The 21,045-nt window shown below is 40.2% G+C and overlaps 2 protein-coding genes across 3 annotated transcripts in view; both read right to left on the bottom strand.

Annotated features, from left to right (window-relative positions):
- GDPD1 (glycerophosphodiester phosphodiesterase domain containing 1) overlaps positions 1–9,586 on the bottom strand; it is a 46,777-nt gene extending 37,191 nt beyond the window's left edge. The window contains exon 1 of one of the 2 annotated variants that reach the window (XM_027087233.1): positions 7,840–9,586. In XM_027087233.1, the coding sequence (XP_026943034.1) occupies positions 7,840–8,317 (478 nt within the window). In that variant the 5' untranslated portion in view covers positions 8,318–9,586. The remainder of the gene's footprint in view (positions 1–7,839) is intronic. The other variant, XM_027087235.1, reaches the window with a different exon arrangement.
- Positions 9,587–16,057: 6,471 nt separating this feature from the next.
- Positions 16,058–20,611, bottom strand: SMG8 (SMG8 nonsense mediated mRNA decay factor). Its single transcript, XM_027087225.1, has 4 exons — positions 18,814–20,611; positions 18,113–18,258; positions 16,972–17,844; positions 16,058–16,565 (listed from the first exon to the last, which is right to left on the bottom strand). Exons 1-4 carry the CDS (start codon positions 20,570–20,572, stop codon positions 16,368–16,370), a joined length of 2,976 nt encoding a protein of 991 aa, XP_026943026.1. The 5' UTR covers positions 20,573–20,611; the 3' UTR covers positions 16,058–16,367.
- Positions 20,612–21,045: the final 434 nt, after the last annotated feature.

Below are 21,045 nucleotides of genomic sequence, written 5' to 3'. Positions count from 1 at the left end.
TAAAACTTATGCGTACTCAAGGATTGAAATTTAATAAAATTAATAATTTTTCTAATACATCAAAGATATTCTTAAATGAAACTGCCTTTTTTAAAAAAAATGTGAGTGCATGATGGTGAGGAATACAATGGCTACTAGTACATTTGGTACCAGTATTTTCATTTGTGCTAAAGCAACAGCAGTTTTACCCACTACTGCTTTTGCACCATCAGTGCAAATGTCAACAAGGTGAAAAAGGTAAGTAATGTCTTATGAAAATAATTTTGACCTTGTAGACCCATGAAATGTCTTGGGGACTCCCAGGAGTTGCAGACCACACTTTGAAAACCACTGTCTTAAATAATCAAGGATCAGGGCTTCCCTGGTGACGCAGTGGTTAACAATCCACCTGCCAATGCAGGGGACATGGGTTCGAGCCCTGGTCCGGAAAGATCCCACATGCTGCGGAGCAACTGAGCCCGTGTACCACAACTACTGAGCTTGTGCTCTAGAGCCCGCGGGCCGCAACTACTGAAGCCCGTGCGCCTAGAGTCCATGCTCCGCAACAAGAGAAGCCACTGCAATGAGAAGCCCGGGCACCACAAGGAAGAGTAGCCCCCACTCACCGCAACTAGAGAAAGCCCGCGCACAGCAACCGAGACCCAACGCAGCCAAAAATAAAATAAATTTTTTAAAAATTCAATGATCAGAAAAGTCAGAGGAGTGGTCACCTCTGGGGATGGAGAAGGATAGACTGGGAAGGGAACCAAGGGAATCTTATGGGATTCTAGAAATGTTCTATATCTTGATCTGAGTAAATGGCTACCTGGATGTACACATATATTAAAAAAGATATTAAGCTGTACACTTAAGGTTAGTGCTACCACATGTATGCTATGCCTAAATGTTTGTTCAAAAAGCCTTTATTTCTAAGTCCTATGTTTTTTATATTCTGGTACACCACCTAAACCCTGAGGCGGCTTTTTTTTTTTTTTTTTTTTTGCGGTACGCGGGCCTCTCACTGTTGTGGCTTCTCCCGTTGCGGAGCACAGGCTCCGGACGCGCAGGCTCAGCGGCCATGGCTCATGGGCCCAGCCGCTCCGCGGCATGTGGGATCTTCCCGGACTGGGGCACGAACCCGTGTCCCCTGTATCGGCAGGCGGACTCTCAACCACTGCGCCACCAGGGAAGCCCTAGAAGGCTTTTTGAAGGCAAGTATTGAGAGGAACATCTATCCCCAGCTACCTGTTCCCACCTAGTGAAGGAAAATTCCACTCTAGTCCGCAAGGAGGGAAAAGAATGGAAGGAACACTTTTAACCCTTCCTTATTCCCTCATATATTCCTCCCCATGGGAGCAGAAGCCACGTAGGAGAAAGAGCTGTCCGTCCATCTGTGACTCAGCCCTTCATAGTCCCCTTAATTTGGAGTGGCTGACCCTCAGAAGGAACAAAATTTCTGCTCAGCGCAGCATGCAGGATCTTAGTTCCCTGAGTCCCTTGCAGTGGAAGCACAGAGTCTTAACCACTGGACTGCCAGGGAAGTCCCATACCTCTATCTTTCTGTTGCATGCATTCTATTTCTAAGTTGGTTCCAAAGTTGGGATGGGAAAGTAAGCCTTCTCAAATTTCAATAGCAAGGGCTTTGTAATATACATGTGTAAGAATATTCCACAAAACAGTGTTCAACAAATATTTATTAAGTTTGAAACGATACAATATTTGTTTCAAAATAATACAGGTGAGAAGAATGGGCAGGGATACAGATGAAACAACATTGGGCATGAGTTGATAATTAGTTGTATCTGAGTGATAAGAGTCTTACTACTTTTGTATATGATTAAAATGTTCCATAATAAAAAGTTCAAAAGATACTTATAGTTGGCTCTTTTTGTTTTGAGGAAAAGGAGTTAGGAAAAATATAAAATAGAGATTCAGAGATCTGAAATAAATTTCCCCACAGTTAATATAATTTTTACTACTAATATTTACATTCAAAGTCTACCTGTTTGTCTTTTATGTCTCTTTTCCATATTAATTTTATTTGCAATTCATTTAAACCTAAGAGCTTAAGCATGCAAGCATTATTAAGATCTTTGATCTACTTTATAAGTTTATGAAATTAATAGCCAGTACTAAATAAAATAAAATATTGAAAATGTGGTCAAGATATTAATAATTAATAGAAGCTAGATACTGTGCTTAGCACTCTATATATTATTTCATTAAAATGCCCACAACCATGGCAAGATTTCTGGCATCTCCGGAAATAAAATTGGGTGAGATCACATAGCCAACAAGGGGAACTGAATTTCGAGCATAAGCAGTATGACTTCAGATCTCACCCTTTTTACCACTAACTATGCTGCAGTTTCTATGCTTCCATTCATATTTCTCCTTATTTCAGTTTTACAGATAAGTTACTCGTATTGGTCCTTATTTCCATATTCTTATACTTGTTTGTAAAGCTTGAAGATAAATCCCACAATGATAATACCCACAAATTACTTGTTAAGATTCATATGGTGAAAGCCCCGAGAGTAACTAAGGGACTAATTTAAAAGTACACTAATTTAAAAGTATGCCATTCCTCTCCAAAGAATTATTTGGTGATAGCTCTTCTCTCACGAAATGGTTTGAATTCCTTCTCCTTTCAATTATCATCATATCATTCATAGAGCACACCTGCCGTTAATTTTTCTTTTTCCTCAATAAGCAGCTTAATGCCTGGCTTTGCAAATAACCATTCAACATGTAAACAAAAGTTTGTTAATTAGTTATGAAGTTAATTATGAAATGTGGATGAGGATGAGTATCATAGATTTGACATGCTGTCCTACTATAATTTGTTCATAATTTCTCTGCTTATGTCCCCCTGCCTCCCTCTCCGCCAGTTCTCATTTTTCACTTCTTTGAGAAAGCTTCACTTCCTAATACTATACAAAGCTATATTTCCCAATTTTTCATTCTATGTTAACTTTCCTCTCTTAATAGTACCTCATAATTACTTTGTGACTGGTTAATTTCTGTTAGGATAGGAAAAGTAAAGGAAACATTCTCTTTTGTATCTTTAATTAGATTTAAATGCCGTAAAGGAAAGAAATGTCTGGTCAGTTTCCTTTTTACCTCCCAAATGTTTTATATACCAATAAACATTCAACAAACATTGTACACTTGTTTTACAGTTATCCTCCAATGACCACTATCATTAACATCTTTAGTATACATGCTATATGTGTGTGTGTGTGTGTGTGTGATGTTTATAAAACCAATGACAAATATGACAATGTGCACCAGCCACAAAAGAACAACTTCCAAATTAAAATTTTTCTGATATTGGAAAAGATAGCTTAGTGCAAATAAAACATATTTTAATGTTTGAAGACATAACCTTATATCAACTTAAAATGGAGTTGTTATTCAGTAACTCAAGCAACAAAGTAAGTTCCTTCTCCACTTCTAAATTCACTTGTTCATTCAACATTTATAGTGCACTTTGGAAACTATATATATTTCCATAAGAGCATGAAGAGCTTGTAAGGACTACAGATGGTATATACAAAAGAGCATTTCTCAATATGCGATCCCTGGAACACTGCGGAATTGTTTCTATATTTCAAGGGGAAAATATTAGTGAAATATAATATATATTTGCAGATATAAGAAAAAAATTAAACACATCAATAGCATAGAAGGATGATATTCAAAGTGTATATTGATACAGTGGCAGCATTTACCAACTAACCACCATATGTGTGCTCTTTTCAATAAGTGGTTTTTGCTATCTTGTCATACGTTCAACTTTTTCTATAACGATATTTAATTTTTCTAAGTTTGTGATATGTATAATTTTTTTAATACAGGGAAATATAGATAACACCTGCTTTTACCCTCCCTTTACACACTCATACAAAACCAAAACCAAAATACTTCCAGTGACACTTTGAGACTCAAACTGATGCCTCACTTTCCTCCTTGAGCAAACAAAGTTTAGGACTCAGAAGCAGCCAGTGTCCATGAGCAATATTTACCCTCAAACTTATCACCTCTGAAATCAATCTGGCAAAACGCCCAGATTGTGGCAGTACTTTGCCTTGCAACCAAGGGTGAAAGGTTAAAAGGTAAGGTGAGGAATTTATCAGTTGATTTTTTTTTTAATTCTTTGGCCACCGAACCCTAATAAATGAATCTCTTTTTTAAAAGCCTGTTGCTTAATTCAATTGGCCCATAGAGATAGCTTAGGGAGTATGAAAAAGTTATTTCCCTGCTATCCTAACTCTAGTCAACTCAGTGGGCATTTGAAATATATGTATATATGGTATGATTCCAAATGTAGTAAAATACGTACTTAAAGGATACACTTCAGGGGACTGCCCTAGTGGTCCAGTAGCTAAGACTCCACGCTCCCAGTGCAGTGCGCCCGGGTTCAGTCCCTGGTCAGGGAACTAGATCCCCCATGCCACAACTAAGAGTTCGCATGCCACATCTAAAAGATCCCACACACGGCAACGAAGATCCCACGTACGGCAGCTAAGACCTGACAGCCAAATAAATAAATAAAAATAAATATTAAAAAAAAAGACATACTTCAAAATGTTAACAGAGATTATGTCTGGATGGTGAGTTTTAGGAACTATTTTTTCTTTTTTAATTTCTATATTTCCCAATTTTTCTACAATGAATATGAGTTACTTATGCAATTGTAAAAATATTAATAAAATTCATAATTTCATAGAGAAATTATAAAAATAGACTTTGAGAGTATGACTTGCTCTCAATTTAACCCAAAGGGTACATCTTTCGTCCTATTGGTATTTCATCAATACACTGTAGTTACAAAAAGTGTTCTTTGGTCAAATAGATAAGGAAAGACATGGAAAGTATCTAGCACACAATAGATAATTAGCAGACAGCAAGCTATTATTTTAAGTGTATGTTAGGATCTGTACTAGAGGCTAGAGACCCAAGCATTAGTAAAATCTAAAATCTGCCCTTGAGGAACTCATAGTCTAATAAGGGAATCAGATATTACAATATAATGTAATACAATGTATGCTTTAATGAGGTAAGAACAAAGCAGGCCTACACCACTTAATTTTTAAAACATTAGAGTATTTTCTACTTTCAAGGACAATCAATCAGTAAAAGGCAAAAGTGTTCATTAAAACTAAGACATTAAGTATAGGGTGATCTCATTTTTTCTCACTCAACTCAAAGTCCTATTGCAAAATACAAATGTGACCCCTTGTATCCATGCCTATATTTCTAAACAATTTTACGGTGTTTAAAGTGCTTTCTGTACACCTAATCCTCATAACAACCCAAAGAGAAGCAAGGTTATATTGCTTCTATAATAACCAAGGCTTATTCCCAAGGTTAACTAGTAATAGGTCCAGAATCTGACTCAGGTGATAGTGCTTTCATAGCAGACATAATATAGTACACATTAAGAGTTTTAAGTTAAAGCAATTCAGATGTGTATACTTTATACATATATAATGATCAATGTTTCAATCTTGGAATGATCATACATCTGGTTTTCATGAAATATCAGGTATTTGCAGTTAGGGCACTAGAGAATTAGCCCAAATGTTCGTGACATGCATGGAAAAGTTTGCACAGATAACACTGATTGCTGTTATCAGTGTCCAAGACAAAAATAAAAAGCAAGCAGAAGCTGACTGCTTCCTAGTCTATTATTTTCCAGAAACTTAGTATCTTGAGTTACAAAGTGTTTTTTAGTAAATATATCCTCTATCACCCTGGATTCAACTGTATTATTTGACATACATACTCAACAAAAGCATATTAAGCACTAACACACAGGAATTTACTACAGTGATTTAGGACTGTAAACGTATTTCAAGCCTACAGAGTTAAGATTATTTCTTCTAAAATAAAATCTAGATCACCCATAACGACCGTTTAGATAGCTTTTTAGAGGACCTAGTTTTGTTTTGGGTTTTTAGTAAGCACACTTTTCTTTTTTTTAAATCAGTAAACACAACTGGCAGAAGGTACTGACTATCACCAGAGTAGGACTACTACCATCGAAAATACTTCTATGGCAACAACTCAAGCACTAAAAGTTTTTTTTTGGCTGTAGTGGTTGAAGGCACGTTAGTAGTCATATGTCATCCTACAATTTAACTTTGTATCCATTAAAATACAGGTAAACCAAATAAGAAATAACTTGGCATTTAGCTGGTGATAGATCCCTTAAAACCTTTCACACTTTTCATGAGTAGGAGACTAGCATAACCACTGAAGTCACTCTTTAGTACTATGTGTAACTGATTAAATTATACAGATTTTACAGAAGCATGCTAATGTACTTCTGTGATATTTAAAAACTTATTCCTGGGACTTCCCTGGTGGCGCAGTGGTTAAGAATCCGTCTGCTAATGAAGGGGATACGGGTTCGAGCCCTGGTCCGGGAAGATCCCACATGCTGCGGAGCAACTAAGCCTGTGTGCCACAACTACTGAGCCTGCGCTCTAGAGCTCGTGTGCCACAACTACTGAGCCCACGTGCCACAACTACTGAAGCCCGCGCACCTAGAGCCCGTGGTCCACAACAAGAGAAGCCACTGCAATGAGAAGCCTGCGCACCGCGATGAAGCGTAGCTCCCCGCTTGCCACAACTAGAGAAAGCCCACGGGCAGCAACAAAGACCCAATGCAGCCAATAAATAAATTCATTAAATTAAAAAAACCCCAAAACACAAAAAAAACCCTTATTCCTGGCCAATTCTTGTTAGCAAAGGAGTCATGGTACTAAATCAAATTTTAGACTGTAAACTAGAATTTTACCATTTCAAGTATTAGACTGTAAATTCCAAGCAATTTTAACCTAGTTTAACATTCATCTCTAAAGAACAAGCTAAAATTGATTGAAATAATCCAATCTCACAACATTTTATACATCATGCGTGAAATGAAATAAAGACATTATTGCACAATAATGAAGAGGCAAAGATTTGGCCTGCTGTCTGGGAAATGAGAGGGTTCATCTACATTCCTTTTGGCAAGACGCTGTTCCAAAAGAAACTTCTTTGTTTTCGTCAAACAATACAGTCCTGTCATTAACTAAATCATCTTTTTGTCTTTGGAAATCCACCGGTCACTGCTGGGGTGCAAGGTGGGGTTGGAAAAAAAAAAACAGGTGCGAGGTTTGCAGCTTTGGGAACCAGGACGCTCCAGTTTCTGTCCCAGTCCAGCCCAAGCTATAACCGTGACCTTGGGACGTGTCCCCGGCTCAGGGACTCGGTTTCCCCCTCTTCTCAATTATCATGCTTAGAATGGGGGGATGGAGGGGTGAATTGGGACCGGCCCCCAGGGACTGCAGATGCCCAGGCTGCACCACGCTCCAGGTTCACGCAGTTCCTCAGCCCTGGAAGCAGTTCGCCCCATCTTCCCACAAGCTCAGCCACTGGCTGTCTCGGAACAAGTCTGTTCCCGGTTCCCCACTGCGGGGTACCCCCGGCTCGGCCCGGTGCTCCCCACTTGTGCCTCACTGCTAGGGAGGTAGCTTGCCATCATCCTTCCCTCCTCCGAGAAACCTCCATCTACCCTTCATTCTCACCCTGGTCCTTCCTCCTTCTGAGAACCCCTGACATCGCCGCACTCGAGAGGTCCCCACCTTGGCTCTGTCTCAAGACCCCTTTCCTTCCTTCAGGCGACCTCCCCTCCACACTGCCTTCACCTCCGGGGGAGCCCTCTATCCACACACGCCCATCCTTCCTCAAACTCTCACGTATTTCCACCCGCCTGCCTTTTGCGGAGGACCCTCAGCTCTAGTCGTGCTGGGGCAAGGTGGGGGGCCTCCCCCACCTCCGCCACCTGGTTCTGGGGACCCCTCTCACCTCCGCGGTGAGAGATGTGTTTACTGAGGAATCGTTGCTTCTTTCTCTGGTGCAGCAAGGTCGGGTATTTGAGCAACAAGAAGGAAGTCACCAAGTACCCTCCCAGGGTGGAGAGAAGGTAAAAAGCCGCGGTGGACGACATCTCAGCCACCCTGTGGGAAGTCTCCCACCGCCTGGCCCTCTGAACTCCGCTGAGGCGGTCGCAACGGCTGCAGCGGCGGCGGCAGCTGCTGGAGAGGTCTGTTCGCCCCCAGCCGGTGCCAGCGGTGCAGCGCACTTGCCGGCGCCGGCCCAACACGCAGGCGCAGCCGGACTCTGGCAGCCAAGCAACAAAGGGGCTCCGACACGCAGGCGCGCTCAGGCTGCAGGGTATGAGCCGGCGAAGGTCCCGGAGCCGGCTTTTGTCACCTAGCTTTGTGGTCCGACTCGCAGCGCAAATTGAGGCGAACGCTTGGAAACCCGCCAGTGCCTTCGCCATCACTCGGACCGAAAAGGCTATTCAAGGATAGCCTTCAGGAAGGCCTGACATAATGAGAAAGTTCACATCAAAAAGGGATGATTCCAGGGCGCGTCTTTAGCCCTAGTCGAAGAAATGCGAAGAACTCTTACCGATGGAGGAGTTAAAGCTTACTGAAAACAAGTAATAAACACACTCATTTGTCCAGCCCAGGGAGAATTTTCCCTTTTGTCACACATACCATCAAAGGTACTAGTTTATCAGTCAAGTATTTGAGGGATGGCTCCTCTCCTCTCGCATTTTACTGTTAAAATGCAAACCTCATGCCTTGTACGCGATAGGCAGTCAAATGTTTGTTGACTTACAAGTCCGTTTAAAATAAGGAAACGTTGACAAGGTTATAGGTTATAACTTAAAAGTCTTGGGAAGACTGGAAACTAAATTTCCTTTCATCCCACACAAACTACTAATTCTAAGAGCCACATTTAAGTGCAAAAGAATTAACCCAGGGCTGAGGGAGAAATTTTGGCCAGAAGAACAGGTCTCTCACAGAAGTAGAATGCAGAGTGATTATTTAAAATCATGTGATTCTTGACTCCGGCCTTAAGCAAATTTCTTTCTTCTGTTTTCTTATCTGTAAAATGAGGAATTTTTTTACTAAATGATAACTTCCAACTCACACATTCTGTTAATAATGACTTCCCAAAGATTTTACCTTCCTTTAAGAAGAGTAAATAAAATTTGGAGGATTCTTGAAAACAAGGGCCTTCATTAGATTTTAAAAAGTTGCAGAGAAAGACTTTTGCATCCGTTTACCAACACAGTAGTCTTATTTCTTGGTCTAACACCAATATACGCAAAGAAATGATAAAGCCTTTGTAGAAGAGAACTAAGTATAAAAATTTCCACATACAACCAAACTTAAAATTAAAAACATTTAAAGGGAACTCACAAGTTGAAAAATACTGCCTTGTTAGGAATTAAGGAAAGTATCTGTTTAGGGCTGTCAAATTATATCCTATAGAGTAGCTGTGCTCATGGTTCTGTTTCCCTTTTCCAAAATCTTTCTTGACAGCAACTTTAAATTTGATGACTACTTTATGATTAGTATAGATATATGTATATGATAAATATTACCAGGAAAAAAAATGTAACTAAGAATATTTAACCTTCAACTATAGAGGCACCAGTGGCGTAGCAGACAGAGCTCTAAATGTAGAACCCATAGACTGATTGATTGATTTACTTTTTGACCACACTGCACAGCATGTGGGATCTTTGTTCCCCAAACAGGGATGGAACCCACACCTCCTGCACTGAAAGCACGGAGTCTTAAGCACTGGGCTGCCAGGGAAGTCCCTAGAACCCATAGATATAGCTATGCTATTTATAAACTGAGTGACTCTGGGCATATCACTTAGTTTAAGCCTCAGTTTCACATCTGTAAAATGGGGGATAATAATATCTAACCTCAGAGCAGTATTTTGAGGATCTAAGGAAGTAAAATGAAAGCACTGAAAGTATCCTAGGGAATTCCCTGGTGGCCTAGTGGTTAGGATCCAGCAACAAAGTTGGGGAAAGTATACAGAATTATTCAAAATAAGTAACCAAGCAGGAGCACACATGCCTTACTTAGTGCAGGCCCAAGAAAATTAACACCAATGAAAGAACAGGTGAAAATATAATAGTAGAAAAGCATCTTTTAAAAAATTGCACTTATATGATGAGAGAGATCTTCCAAGATGAAGGCCATATTTTGCGGGAAATTTATGAGGCTCCAAAGTTAATAAGACATTATTTAAGCCAAGAAAGGCAATTAGCACAGGCAATCAATTATCATAGGGGGAAAATGTTGAAAAAGAAAGAGTATCAGAAATCACTGGCCTGGGACTTCCCTGATAGTCCAGGAGTTAAGACTCTGGGCTTCCACTGCATGGGGCATGGGTTCCATCCCTGGTCAGGAAACTAAGATCCTGCATGCTGTGTAGCATGGCCCAAAAAATGTTAAAAATAAGGAAAAATAAAAACTTAAAAAAAAAGAAATCGGGCTTCCCTGGTGGCGCAGTGGTTGAGAGTCCGCCTGCCAATGCAGGGGACACGGGTTCGTGCCCCAGTCGGGGAAGATCCCACATGCCGCGGAGCGGCTGGGCCCGTGAGCCACGGCCGCTGAGCCTGCGCGTCCGGAGCCTGTGCTCCGCAACGGGAGAGGCCACAACAGTGAGAGGCCCGCGTACCGCAAAAAAAAAAAAAAGAAAAAAAAAGAAATCACTGGCCTGTTTCATTGAGAAGAGAAAACTGATATTTGGAGAGGTTAAGTAGTTTGCCCAAGACTATACAGCTAGTGGCTGATATAACAACAAGGTCATCAATCTTAACTCAGTTCAAGGGGTTGGAGAAGATAGTACTGATCTTACGAAAAATAAAAGATTCGAAAAATAATCTTGCTCTTCATAGAAGATAGCATTAAGGAAATTCCCACTTAAAAAGTGTCCTTGGAAGCATATCAGAGGTAGCAGATCCAGGATGCGGTATAGTGAAAAGAACATTCATGCTAGTCAAATGTTTCCTTAACCTGTCATTTCAACCCCATCTACAACTGTATTGCCCAAATTATTAGGGTTCTAGATAGCAGATGCAATTGACTAGGAACATAGATCATTGGGACCAGAAGGCATTTACCCAAGAGTTCTAAAGGAACCCATAAATTACAGTGTGATACTATTCTAAATAAGAAAACTGCTGCAATAAACAGCTAGTGTGCAGACAGACTGGCAGACTGCCATTAGGATTCTCAACTCTAACAGTGGGAATCTGATACTAGGTTAGAGCATGGTTCAACTTTCTTCAGGGCAATTTAGCAAAATATATCAAAACGTAAAATGTGCATGTCCCTTGACCCATCAATCCCAGGCCTAACAGTTTATTCTGCAAAGAAAATTTCACAAGTATTAATAAAAGATGTATGCACCCTGGTATTCCATCGTTCATAGAAGCCCTAAATTTAAAAGAACCTAAATATCAAACAATAAAGGACAGATTATATAAATCATGATAAGGGAAAACAATGCAGCTATTAATAATACATTCATTTATTGACAGGAAAAATGTCTACCACATACTGTAGAGTGAAAAAAAGCAGATTACAGAACAAGATGTATTCTATGATTGCAGTTATGTAAAATTGAATACATATACACATGTGACTGTCTGCATGAGATGTTTAGAAGGATATTCACTAAAATGTTGCCACTGGTTAGCAGAGGGCATTTAGCAAAGCAGTGGAACTTCAGGTAACTTATTCTTATCTTTGTTTAAAAAAAACCTATGAAACAATAACAGATACAATGACTACATATTCATTTTACAAAAACAACAAAGGTATGTTCAAAACCAAAAATTGTTTTACATGGGATTGTAAACTAAGGAGTCTTGCTTTTATATTGAGAAAATAGCCAGGATAATATAAAGGATAAAAGTCACTCAATACTCGAGACTTCCCTGGTGGTCGAGTGGCTAAGACTCCACGCTCCCAATGCAGGGGGCCCGGGTTCGATCCCTGGTCAGGGAACTAGATCCCACATGCAGCAACTAAGAGTTTGCATGCCTCAACAAAGATCCCACGTGCCGCAACTAAGACCCGGCAGCCAAATAAATAAGTCACTTGATCCTCAAGTACATGTAACTTTGTAGGAGAAAGGAAGTAATAAGCAACTGTGGTCATATAGTCCTCTAAGAGTGTCTACCATACCTCATTTTTCTGACATTAAAAACTCACCCAGGGGACTTCCCTGGTGGTCCAGTGGTAAAGAATCCGCCTTACAATGCAGGGGACGTGGGTTTGATCCCTGGTCAGGGAACTAAGATCCCACGCGGGGCAACTAAGCCCGCGTGCCACAACTACTGAGTTCATGCGCCTCAACTAGAGCCCACGTACCGCAAACTACAGAGCCCATGGGCTCTGGAACGCACGCACCACAACTACAGAGAGAGAAAAAACCCACACGCCGCAACAAAAGATCCCACATGCCTCAACGAAGATCCCGCATGCCACAACTAAGATCCAACACAGCCAAAAAAAATAATAAAGTAAATAAATAATAAATCTTAAAAAAAAAACCCAAACTCACCTATTCACAAGTCTTAAGACCAGAATCAAAATATTCAGTTGGAGAAACTGACACGCAGGTTTTATTTTTATATTTTCTAAGAAGGCAGAACATAGGAAGAGTACAGCTTTGAAATCAGAGTCCTCAATTTAAATTCTGACTTTGTTACTTCCTAGCTATGTGACCTGGGACAAATTATTTAATCACCTCAAGCTTTAATTTCCTGATAAAATGGATGATATCTATCTTGCAGTGCTCTGAGGATTAGAGGCAATGTATACAAAATGCTTACTAAATTACCTAACAAGAGGATATTCAAGAAATAGCTATTATTATTGTGTACCATTCAGTACACAGTAGCTATTGTTATTTTTATAAATCAGGCTTCTCTAGTTCCATTTTTCTAATTTTTTTCCTGTTCCTTTAAAGTCTTTTTAAATTTTTAATTTAAACTAAGAAACAAAACTCACTGTTTAAGTAGTGCAGGGGAGTCTTAATTTTAAGTAAACCAACGTATGAAACCATTTAAAAAATTAGATTAATGTAATTTACTTTATAAGGTTTATCATAGTAGTCCTTTAAATAGTTAGCACTCTTGAATAAAATATGATTTACTTCCTAAAAATTTTAATTCTATACAACTCTTCAAAGACACATCAAAAGACTTACCAATAAGCCAAAGAATGCCCTTCTGTCCTAGTGATTCTTAAAAAAGAATCAATTTGAAACATTTGCTTATATTTCAAAAAAAAAATCTACTAAGCAAAGGACAATGCAAATGCTGCTACAGAAGAAATATAATTTCTTTAAAAAAACCATCACGTTTGAAGTTTGCTGAAATAAGGTTTGTAGGACTAAAGAGAAAGGTAGTAAGCAACACAGACCTGCATAGTCCACATTTCTCTAATGTGACACCCTGTAAGCTTATTTATGGATAAAAACAAGCATGAAAAAGCTGCAATTGTGTCTTAAGCAAGTTATAAGTACAAATAGCATACAAATTTTGTATTTACTAAGTGAAGTAAGTCAGAAGGAGAAAGACAAATACCATATGATATCTTACATGTAAAATCCAACATATGACACAAATGAACTTATTTACAAAACAGAAACAGACTCACAGACATAGAAAACAAACTTATGGCTAACAAAGGGGAAAGGGGGTGGGGGAGGAATAAATTAGGAATTTGGTATTAGCAGGTACAAATTATTATATATAAAATGATAGGGACTTCCTTGGCAGTCCAGTGGATAGGACTCTGTGCTTTCACTGCTGAGGGCCCAGGTTCCACCCCTAGTTGGGGAACTGAGTAAGATCTCACAAGCCACATGGCATGGCCAATTAAAAAAAAAGATAAACAAGGTCCTACTGTATAGCACCGGGAACTATATTCAATATCCTGTAATAAACCATAATGGAAAAGAACGTGAAAAAGAATATGCATATATAGGGACTTTCCTGGTGGTCCAGTGGTTAAGAAGCTGCCTTCCAATGCAGGGGACGCAGATCTGACCCCGGTCCGGGAACTAAGATCCCGCATGTCGCTGGGCAACTAAGTCTGTGCACCGCAACTACTGAGCCCGTGCACTCTGGAGCCCGCGCACCGCAACACAGCCCAGCACAGCCAAATAATAATAAACAAACAAACAAACAGATGGAACAAAATATTATGCACAAAATGAATAAGCTACAAGGGTATATTAAAATAAAAAGAATATGTATATATATACGTATAACTGAATCACTGTGCTGTGTGCCAGGAACTAACACAACACTGTAAATACTTAAACAAAAAAAGTTTTGTATTTAAAAATGCTATAGAAATTCAAATTAAGGTGGCTTCTGTAACCAAATATAATCATGGAAAATTACTTACTAATTTAAGCAGTAATGTAAAGTTGTTCCATGTAGAATGATATCAAAAAGGAAATAAAGAAAAAAAGACACAGGTTTGCTCTTCTGAAATCTATCTGTTCTCATAAACTACTTTCTTATAGTTCCTCTGACCTACAAGCTTACACAACCTGTTAGTCAAGTCTTAGAGGCTATTAAAAAACAATACAACTATTAGTATATGTCCTACAGAACAGTCTAGCTATATTTCCCAAATGCAACTACCGACGACTATGCTTAATACAAAAGTAATTGTGATTTTTAAAACTGATATAAAAGGAGTGAAAGATATAAAAGAAAAGGATGAAAAATAAGGCTGAGATGAAAGAAGAATATAGACTAATTTTCATATTGGCTCAGATTCTCTTCCTAATTAAACTACAGTAAAATAGGCATAAAAATACACCTAATTAAATTACAGTTTTAAATTGGCTGCCAGTTATGTGTTTCTCTATATAGATTTAAAAATCAAAACCTAAGTAAGTAACTGTTTTAAGCTGGTAGCAAGATGTGTTAAACAAATACTACATTTCATGGGACTTCCCTGGTGGCACGGTGGTTAAGAATCCACCTGCCAATGCAGGGGACACAGGTTCGAGCCCTGGTCCAGGAAGATCCTACATGCCGTGGAGCAACTAAGCCAGTGCGCCACAACTACTGAGCCCACGTGCCTAGAGCCCGTGCTCCAAACAAGAGAAGCCATCGCAATGAGAAGCCCATGCACCACAATGAAGAGTAGCCCCCGCTCGCCGCAACTAGAGAAAGCCTGCGTGCAGCAACGAAGACCCAACGCAGCCATAAATAAATAAATAAATAAAAACAAATACTACATTTCATATATATTGCAACTAAAATCTCCAATTCTATTTGCTCAGCATTTCAAAATCAATGTGCCCAGGAAAATATAATCAGTTACATTAGAATTCTGGCATATTAACTTATTTTGCACACTTAGCTAATTAGTGATATATCAGTGTCACCATGTTGATGCTGGTGAACGTTAACATCGATATGAATTGATAAAATTTGTATCACTTAGCAAATTGTTTCATAGTATAGCAATTTTCAAAGAATAAAGTATGTACTAATATCCTGGATAAATAAGTTTTAGTTCAGAGAGCATTCATTTAAAAGATGGTATCTCATCAGTCCAAGAATAAAATGGTGAGAACAAAACAATGTAACTCAGGTACCAGAATGGTAAGCCAAACAGTAGGACATATTTTTGCAATTAAGTCCTCATACAATTACCAGATAACCTACTGGATCGTCTCGTTTTTTTTTTTAAAGATACTGTGGTTTCTGCCTCTCTCTCTCTCTCTCCCTTTTCTTTTCTTAAAATTTATTTATTTTTTGGCTGCGTTGGGCCTTCGTTGCTGTGTACGGGCTTTCTCTAGTTGCGGTGAGCAGGGGCTACTCTTCATTGTGGTGCATGGGCTTCTCATTGCGGTGGCTTCTCTTGGTGCAGAGCACAAGCTCTAGGCACGCGGGTTTCAGCAGTTGTGGCTTGCGAGCTCTAGAGCTCAGGCTCAGTAGTTGTGGCGCCCGGGCTTAGTTGCTCTGCGGCATGTGGGATCTTTCCGGACCAGGGCTCAAAACTGTGTCCCCTGCATTGGCAGGTGGATACTTAACCACTGCGCCACCAGGGAAGCCCTGGATCATCTTGATTTGAAGATAATTTCAGGAGCAGCATTTTAAGGAAAATCCCAGCTAAAACATTTTAGCAATAACAAAGCTTTGGCTCAACATGATAATGCAACATTCAGTTATAATAGAAATATGTTTTATTATGGACAGTGAAACAGAAACAAAGAGAGAGTAGAGGTATCAACCATGTATTTCATGTCCTTTTCTAGAATAAACAATGTTTATTAGGAAGCTGTACCCCCATTTACAATAAGTATCAACAATATCATGAAATAGTGGAACAATTACTGTCCAAATACTGAACTCCTGTAACCAAAACACATTTTATGTTCAAGAAAACACAGTATCACACACCAAAAATCACCCCATACACACCAAAACCAAAAATCAGCTCCAGTTTAGGACTGTACTGGCTGGAAAACACTTATTGTGTTACTGCTTTAAGAACCCCACGGAGCACCTTGTAACTCATCAACTGCACATTTTCCTTCGTAGGGAAACAAGGTCCTCTCTCAGTCACGTAGGCATATGGAAATCTCAAAACCCAGAGGCCATCAGGTGGGAGAGTGATTTCTTGTTTTTCTGGGTAGAATACTGGACATGGTGGTGGGCCTGGCTGAACCTGAAAAACACAGGTTATATGATTAATATATTTCAATAAGAAACACCTGAAAGATAAGTGCCTAAACAAAGGATAAGTTCACAGAGCACATAAGATTAAGCAGGTAATGTGTACATTCTTAACTCCAATCATATCTGATATTACATTAAATAATCTCAAATACTATCCTGCTTTTCTACAGATTTTTAACTTCAAGTTCTGCCTCTAACCAGATGACGTGAATTGATGGTGTGAACTGATTAACACACCTACAATCTATTTTTCAAGAAACACAATGTTAGGTATAAGAGGTATTTAAAATTAAGACCTGTTTAATTAGTTTGATACCCTGTACTTTTTTCATATAATCAAAACAAGCATCGGCATTTTTTGTTTGTCTGAGGACAAAAAGGGTTATATTTCTTACCTGAGGCATTAGTATTATCTGCAAAGGAGCATCAGGAACCACAACGAAAAGCCTCATAAGTTGAGCATAATGTGGTTTTAGCCCTCTACCCTGAGATGATGACAGAATATATAAGGGCATATCACTATTCAGGGCTTTTAAAGCTGATTCCTTGGGCCCACTTCCCATTACTTTCATTACTTTGTCAGGTCCTGAGCACATAAATCTTCGTCCTCGAGAGTCTTCATATTCAAAGCCCACAAATGCTCGCGCTATGTCATCTCGCCGTCTTCCTCTTCCCATTACAACTGCACTTCTCTTTCCAGGAACAGCTTTATTTGGAGCAGGCCAAGAATTTGTGTCTAAGTCTCCTTCATCTTCAGCCCTAGTCCTGATGACAATGTCCCAAGGCATAAGATAGTTTGTTCCTGGAATGAAGCCCTGTTGGTCCAAACCAGTATGAAAGTTATAAGACTTAGCAGGGCCTAGTTTAATCAAAGACCAGCTGGAGAATTTAGGTAGGAGACCTTTGGGGCAATTTGAGTGTAGCATGCCCGGGAGATATTCAACCGTGGATGCCTGCCGATCAACCAAGTTTGGTCTCTTCTCAGTTTTTACTTCTCCTTGACCATGAACTTCTGGATTATCTCCTCCTGCTTGTGGGTCAGCTGGATAGGTACCTAAACTATCTGTGGATTGGCCTAAGCTCAAAGCTAAACTCAGGCTTGTGCTCTCTCCTTGGGTTTGAGGTTCTTTTTCTTTAAGTTTATCAGCATCTGCATCTGGAGGGGCAGGAGATGATTCGTTTTTGGCAGGAGCAGGATCTGGAGTACTTGGTTCAAATACTGGGAAATTGATGTGATCCAATTTTCCACAACATTTTTCTTCCAGAAGCTATGGAGGAAGGAAAAAAACAAACTAATCCTGTGAACCTTTCACTGAAAACAACACATGCTTCACATTAAAAAGCAAGATCAACAGTTAATGGGTAAGCAAATAAGTACATATAAAGAAATTTCCCTGGTTAGATATCACACTGCAAGTCACATTTACTTATCTAGATATTTTGCTCCTGAAAAAGTATATTTTTACTCAGATGGTCGTTAGCAAAAAAAAAAAAAAAAGAGAGAGAGAGAAGAGGAGGAAAAAATATAGAGTCTACCTGATAAAAGTCATAGTTAGCTGCCTTGATATCAAAGGGATCATCTCGAGGTGCCTGTTTCCTTCCACAGTTACAGGCACCAGTGGATCGAGCTCGGCTATTGTGATACAGCACAGGAGGATTTCTATCAGGCTCTGGTTTTTCTCCTGGAAAATAAAAGTCACTATTAATTTTACACACAATGCAGACCCAAATTTATTTTGCATTCAATTGCACCTTAACCCCCAAATTTCTCCAACCAGTTCTTTGGAAATGAGAAGTAAAAAACCACCCAAAACACAAAAACTCGACTAAACACATCTAACAGAAGCAAGTGAAAATACATGACATAATACATATTTTTAATCTAAACTTTTAGGGTCTCTAAGTAAATTTTATCATCATCATAGTGCCCATACATTTCACTATATTCATTTCAGTTAAACAAAAGGTAAAAATGTTAATATGAAATTCCTGAAACTTTGTATTATTTAATAGTTCTCATTTACTAATCCCCTAGGGTTCATTCTTTAAATACAAGAAAATAATTAGTAGTCATAGCTGATTTTTCTTTTTACAGCAGGAGAAAAAACTTAAATCTGATGTACCTAAATTTCTGCAGGGCCCTCTTTTTAAAAACATAATGAACAAACTCTCTTAAAACAAGAATAAAAACACAGCTCAAAGTTTTGATTTCAAAATACTGAGAAAATTTTGGCCACCTGATTTAGGTAAGGAGTGAAATTTATGTACACAGTGTTGATCAGTTAAACTCCTCTCCTCACAGAGCTGATGGCCATTGCTCCAAAACTTGTAGCAGTCCTCGTGTAACTGCATGGCATATTTGTGAAAGGCTGGACCCCTAGCATGTTGACTGTACACTCGAAGAGCCTGGGCAAGCTGATTCTTATGGACAGTCATTGTGTAATTATGAGGCAAATTTGACTGGTAGGCACTATGGGCCATGGGTAAAGCTTTCTGGCACCGGTTCTCTGAGAATTTTGTGTCAATATCCAAAAACCCTTCCAAGACTTTAATACTGCTTAAAATCTTAGACGTTAGCTCCCCAGTGGGAGAGCCCGGGTCCTCCTCTTTCCCATCGATAGCTACTTCATACAGTTTTGAAGCTGCTGAGATCCACTTCTGATAAGTAGGAAGTTCAAAATGGGAAGGCTGTGGGTTCCTGCCCACACTGTCATCAAAACCTTTCTTGCTTAGCACTAGCTCTACATGCTGCCATAGGAATTCCCGAAGAGTGAAATCCACTAGCTGCCCAGAAGAACTGGAACTGCTAGAGTCAGTGTGGAAAGAAAGCTGCTGTCGGCTGTGCTGCCTCATCACCTGGTATCGCCTGGACCCAGAAAGGGGTGCAGGGACCAGCAAAGATTCAGGGTCTTTCACAGTACAATGACTCCTAAGTTGGTCCAGCAACATGCCTACTGGGTCCTCCTCCTGGCTTCCAGGAACTATGTACACAAACGCCTGATTGGCCGGCACAGTAAAGAGGCAGTTGATACTCTGATTAGTCAAGACACGACTCTTCCGGAAGATTCTATAAATCTGGTCTTCCAGGGCATGCTGCAGTCTCCTTTTGGGAGAATGCTTCTTGGGCTTCTCTGGATGAGCTGGGTCTTGATTCCGAGGGGGTTCCACCTTGAGTGCTCCATTGAGTTGAAAGAGGAAAAGGAGTCTAGGTGGGCAAGGTCTGCAGTTTAGCTTCCAGTCTTTGCCAACTGGACAATCCTTAATGGCTGTTTTGAGGAGGGGCAGTACTTTCTGTCTCAGTCCATCCAGGGCTCTGAATACTCGATCATAAGTGATGTCAAAGGAACAAGTGGGATGGACCAGAAGCAAGATGTGACAGACGGAGAAAAGGTAAAGGAGACTGAGGCACTGCAGTTTCTCTTGATGCTTCCAGAACTCGTGCGCTTCCGCATGAGGTAAAGGGAGGCCACCTCCAGCTTCCCCGCTCTGAAGGGCCCGACAAGCCCGGAGAAGCTGGGAATTGTCACAGATGGAAGTTAAAAGAAGATACAGAACTTTGCTTTCCTGGTTGTAATAGGCTTGCAGAAGGCTGTAGTCCTGGGAACCTGGCTCAGTTCGGTTCCCTTCCGCGACAGCTACACCTCCCCGAACTGGATCCCCGGACCCGGCGCCAGGGACCCCGGCTCCACCAGCCTCCCCGACGACCCCAGCCTCGGTCCTGATTCCAGGCCCCGAGTCTCCAGGATCTTGGCGGCGAAATAGGGGGAAAACCTGTCGGTCGCACACGGTGTTCACAAGTGAAAACTTCTCGGAATTCAGGCGCAGAGCCGTCTTGCCGAAGATTCCCACCACGCAGATCTCATCCTCCCGCCAAGGAGGCTCCGGTCCGCCAGCCGCGCTCCCACCACCCTCTGTAGGGGACCCCTCGGGACTTTCAGAGCCTGTCCAGGCTGAAGCGCCCATTAAAAGCTCTCTCAAACTGACAGGACCCGCCATGGTGCGGAGACTACTCTAGCGTTCTTCCGGTCCCTCCGGTAAACAGAACCGGCTCTCGTCCAAGTTTGAAATCACTCCTCCGCTTCTTCAGTTCCTGCTTTCCTCTCACTTTAGGTTCCGCCTCTCGCTTCTCCTGTCATAGTTTTTCACCAAGGTTTTACCTAGTCCTACAGCACAGCTGATTTAAGATTTTCCTTAACCGGAGACTGTAGGAATTGAAATATCAGAAAGACATTTAGAAGCAGTTAGGGTTTTTTTTGTTTGTTCTTCTTGATAGACAAAACGTTTAATGAATGTTAAAAGTTACAAAATCATTTTAGTGAAAAGGAGAGCTGTGTTTGTGACAATCTAAAATGACATTACATGCAAGATAAAGGCAGCAGTAAGTAGTTTTGAAAAGGAATTATATTCACACTATGCTAGATTTAATTCTTGTCAAATATTTATAGAGCATCTACAACAGGTTTATTGTC

The sequence above is a fragment of the Aethalodelphis obliquidens genome, unplaced genomic scaffold, assembly GCF_003676395.1.
Source record: "Aethalodelphis obliquidens isolate GAN/ISIS:26980383/991018 unplaced genomic scaffold, ASM367639v1 scaffold58, whole genome shotgun sequence".
Classification (NCBI taxonomy): domain Eukaryota; kingdom Metazoa; phylum Chordata; class Mammalia; order Artiodactyla; family Delphinidae; genus Aethalodelphis; species Aethalodelphis obliquidens.
The sequence above is the reverse complement of the archived record's forward strand: the minus strand, read 5'-3'. Positions and strand labels throughout refer to the sequence as shown.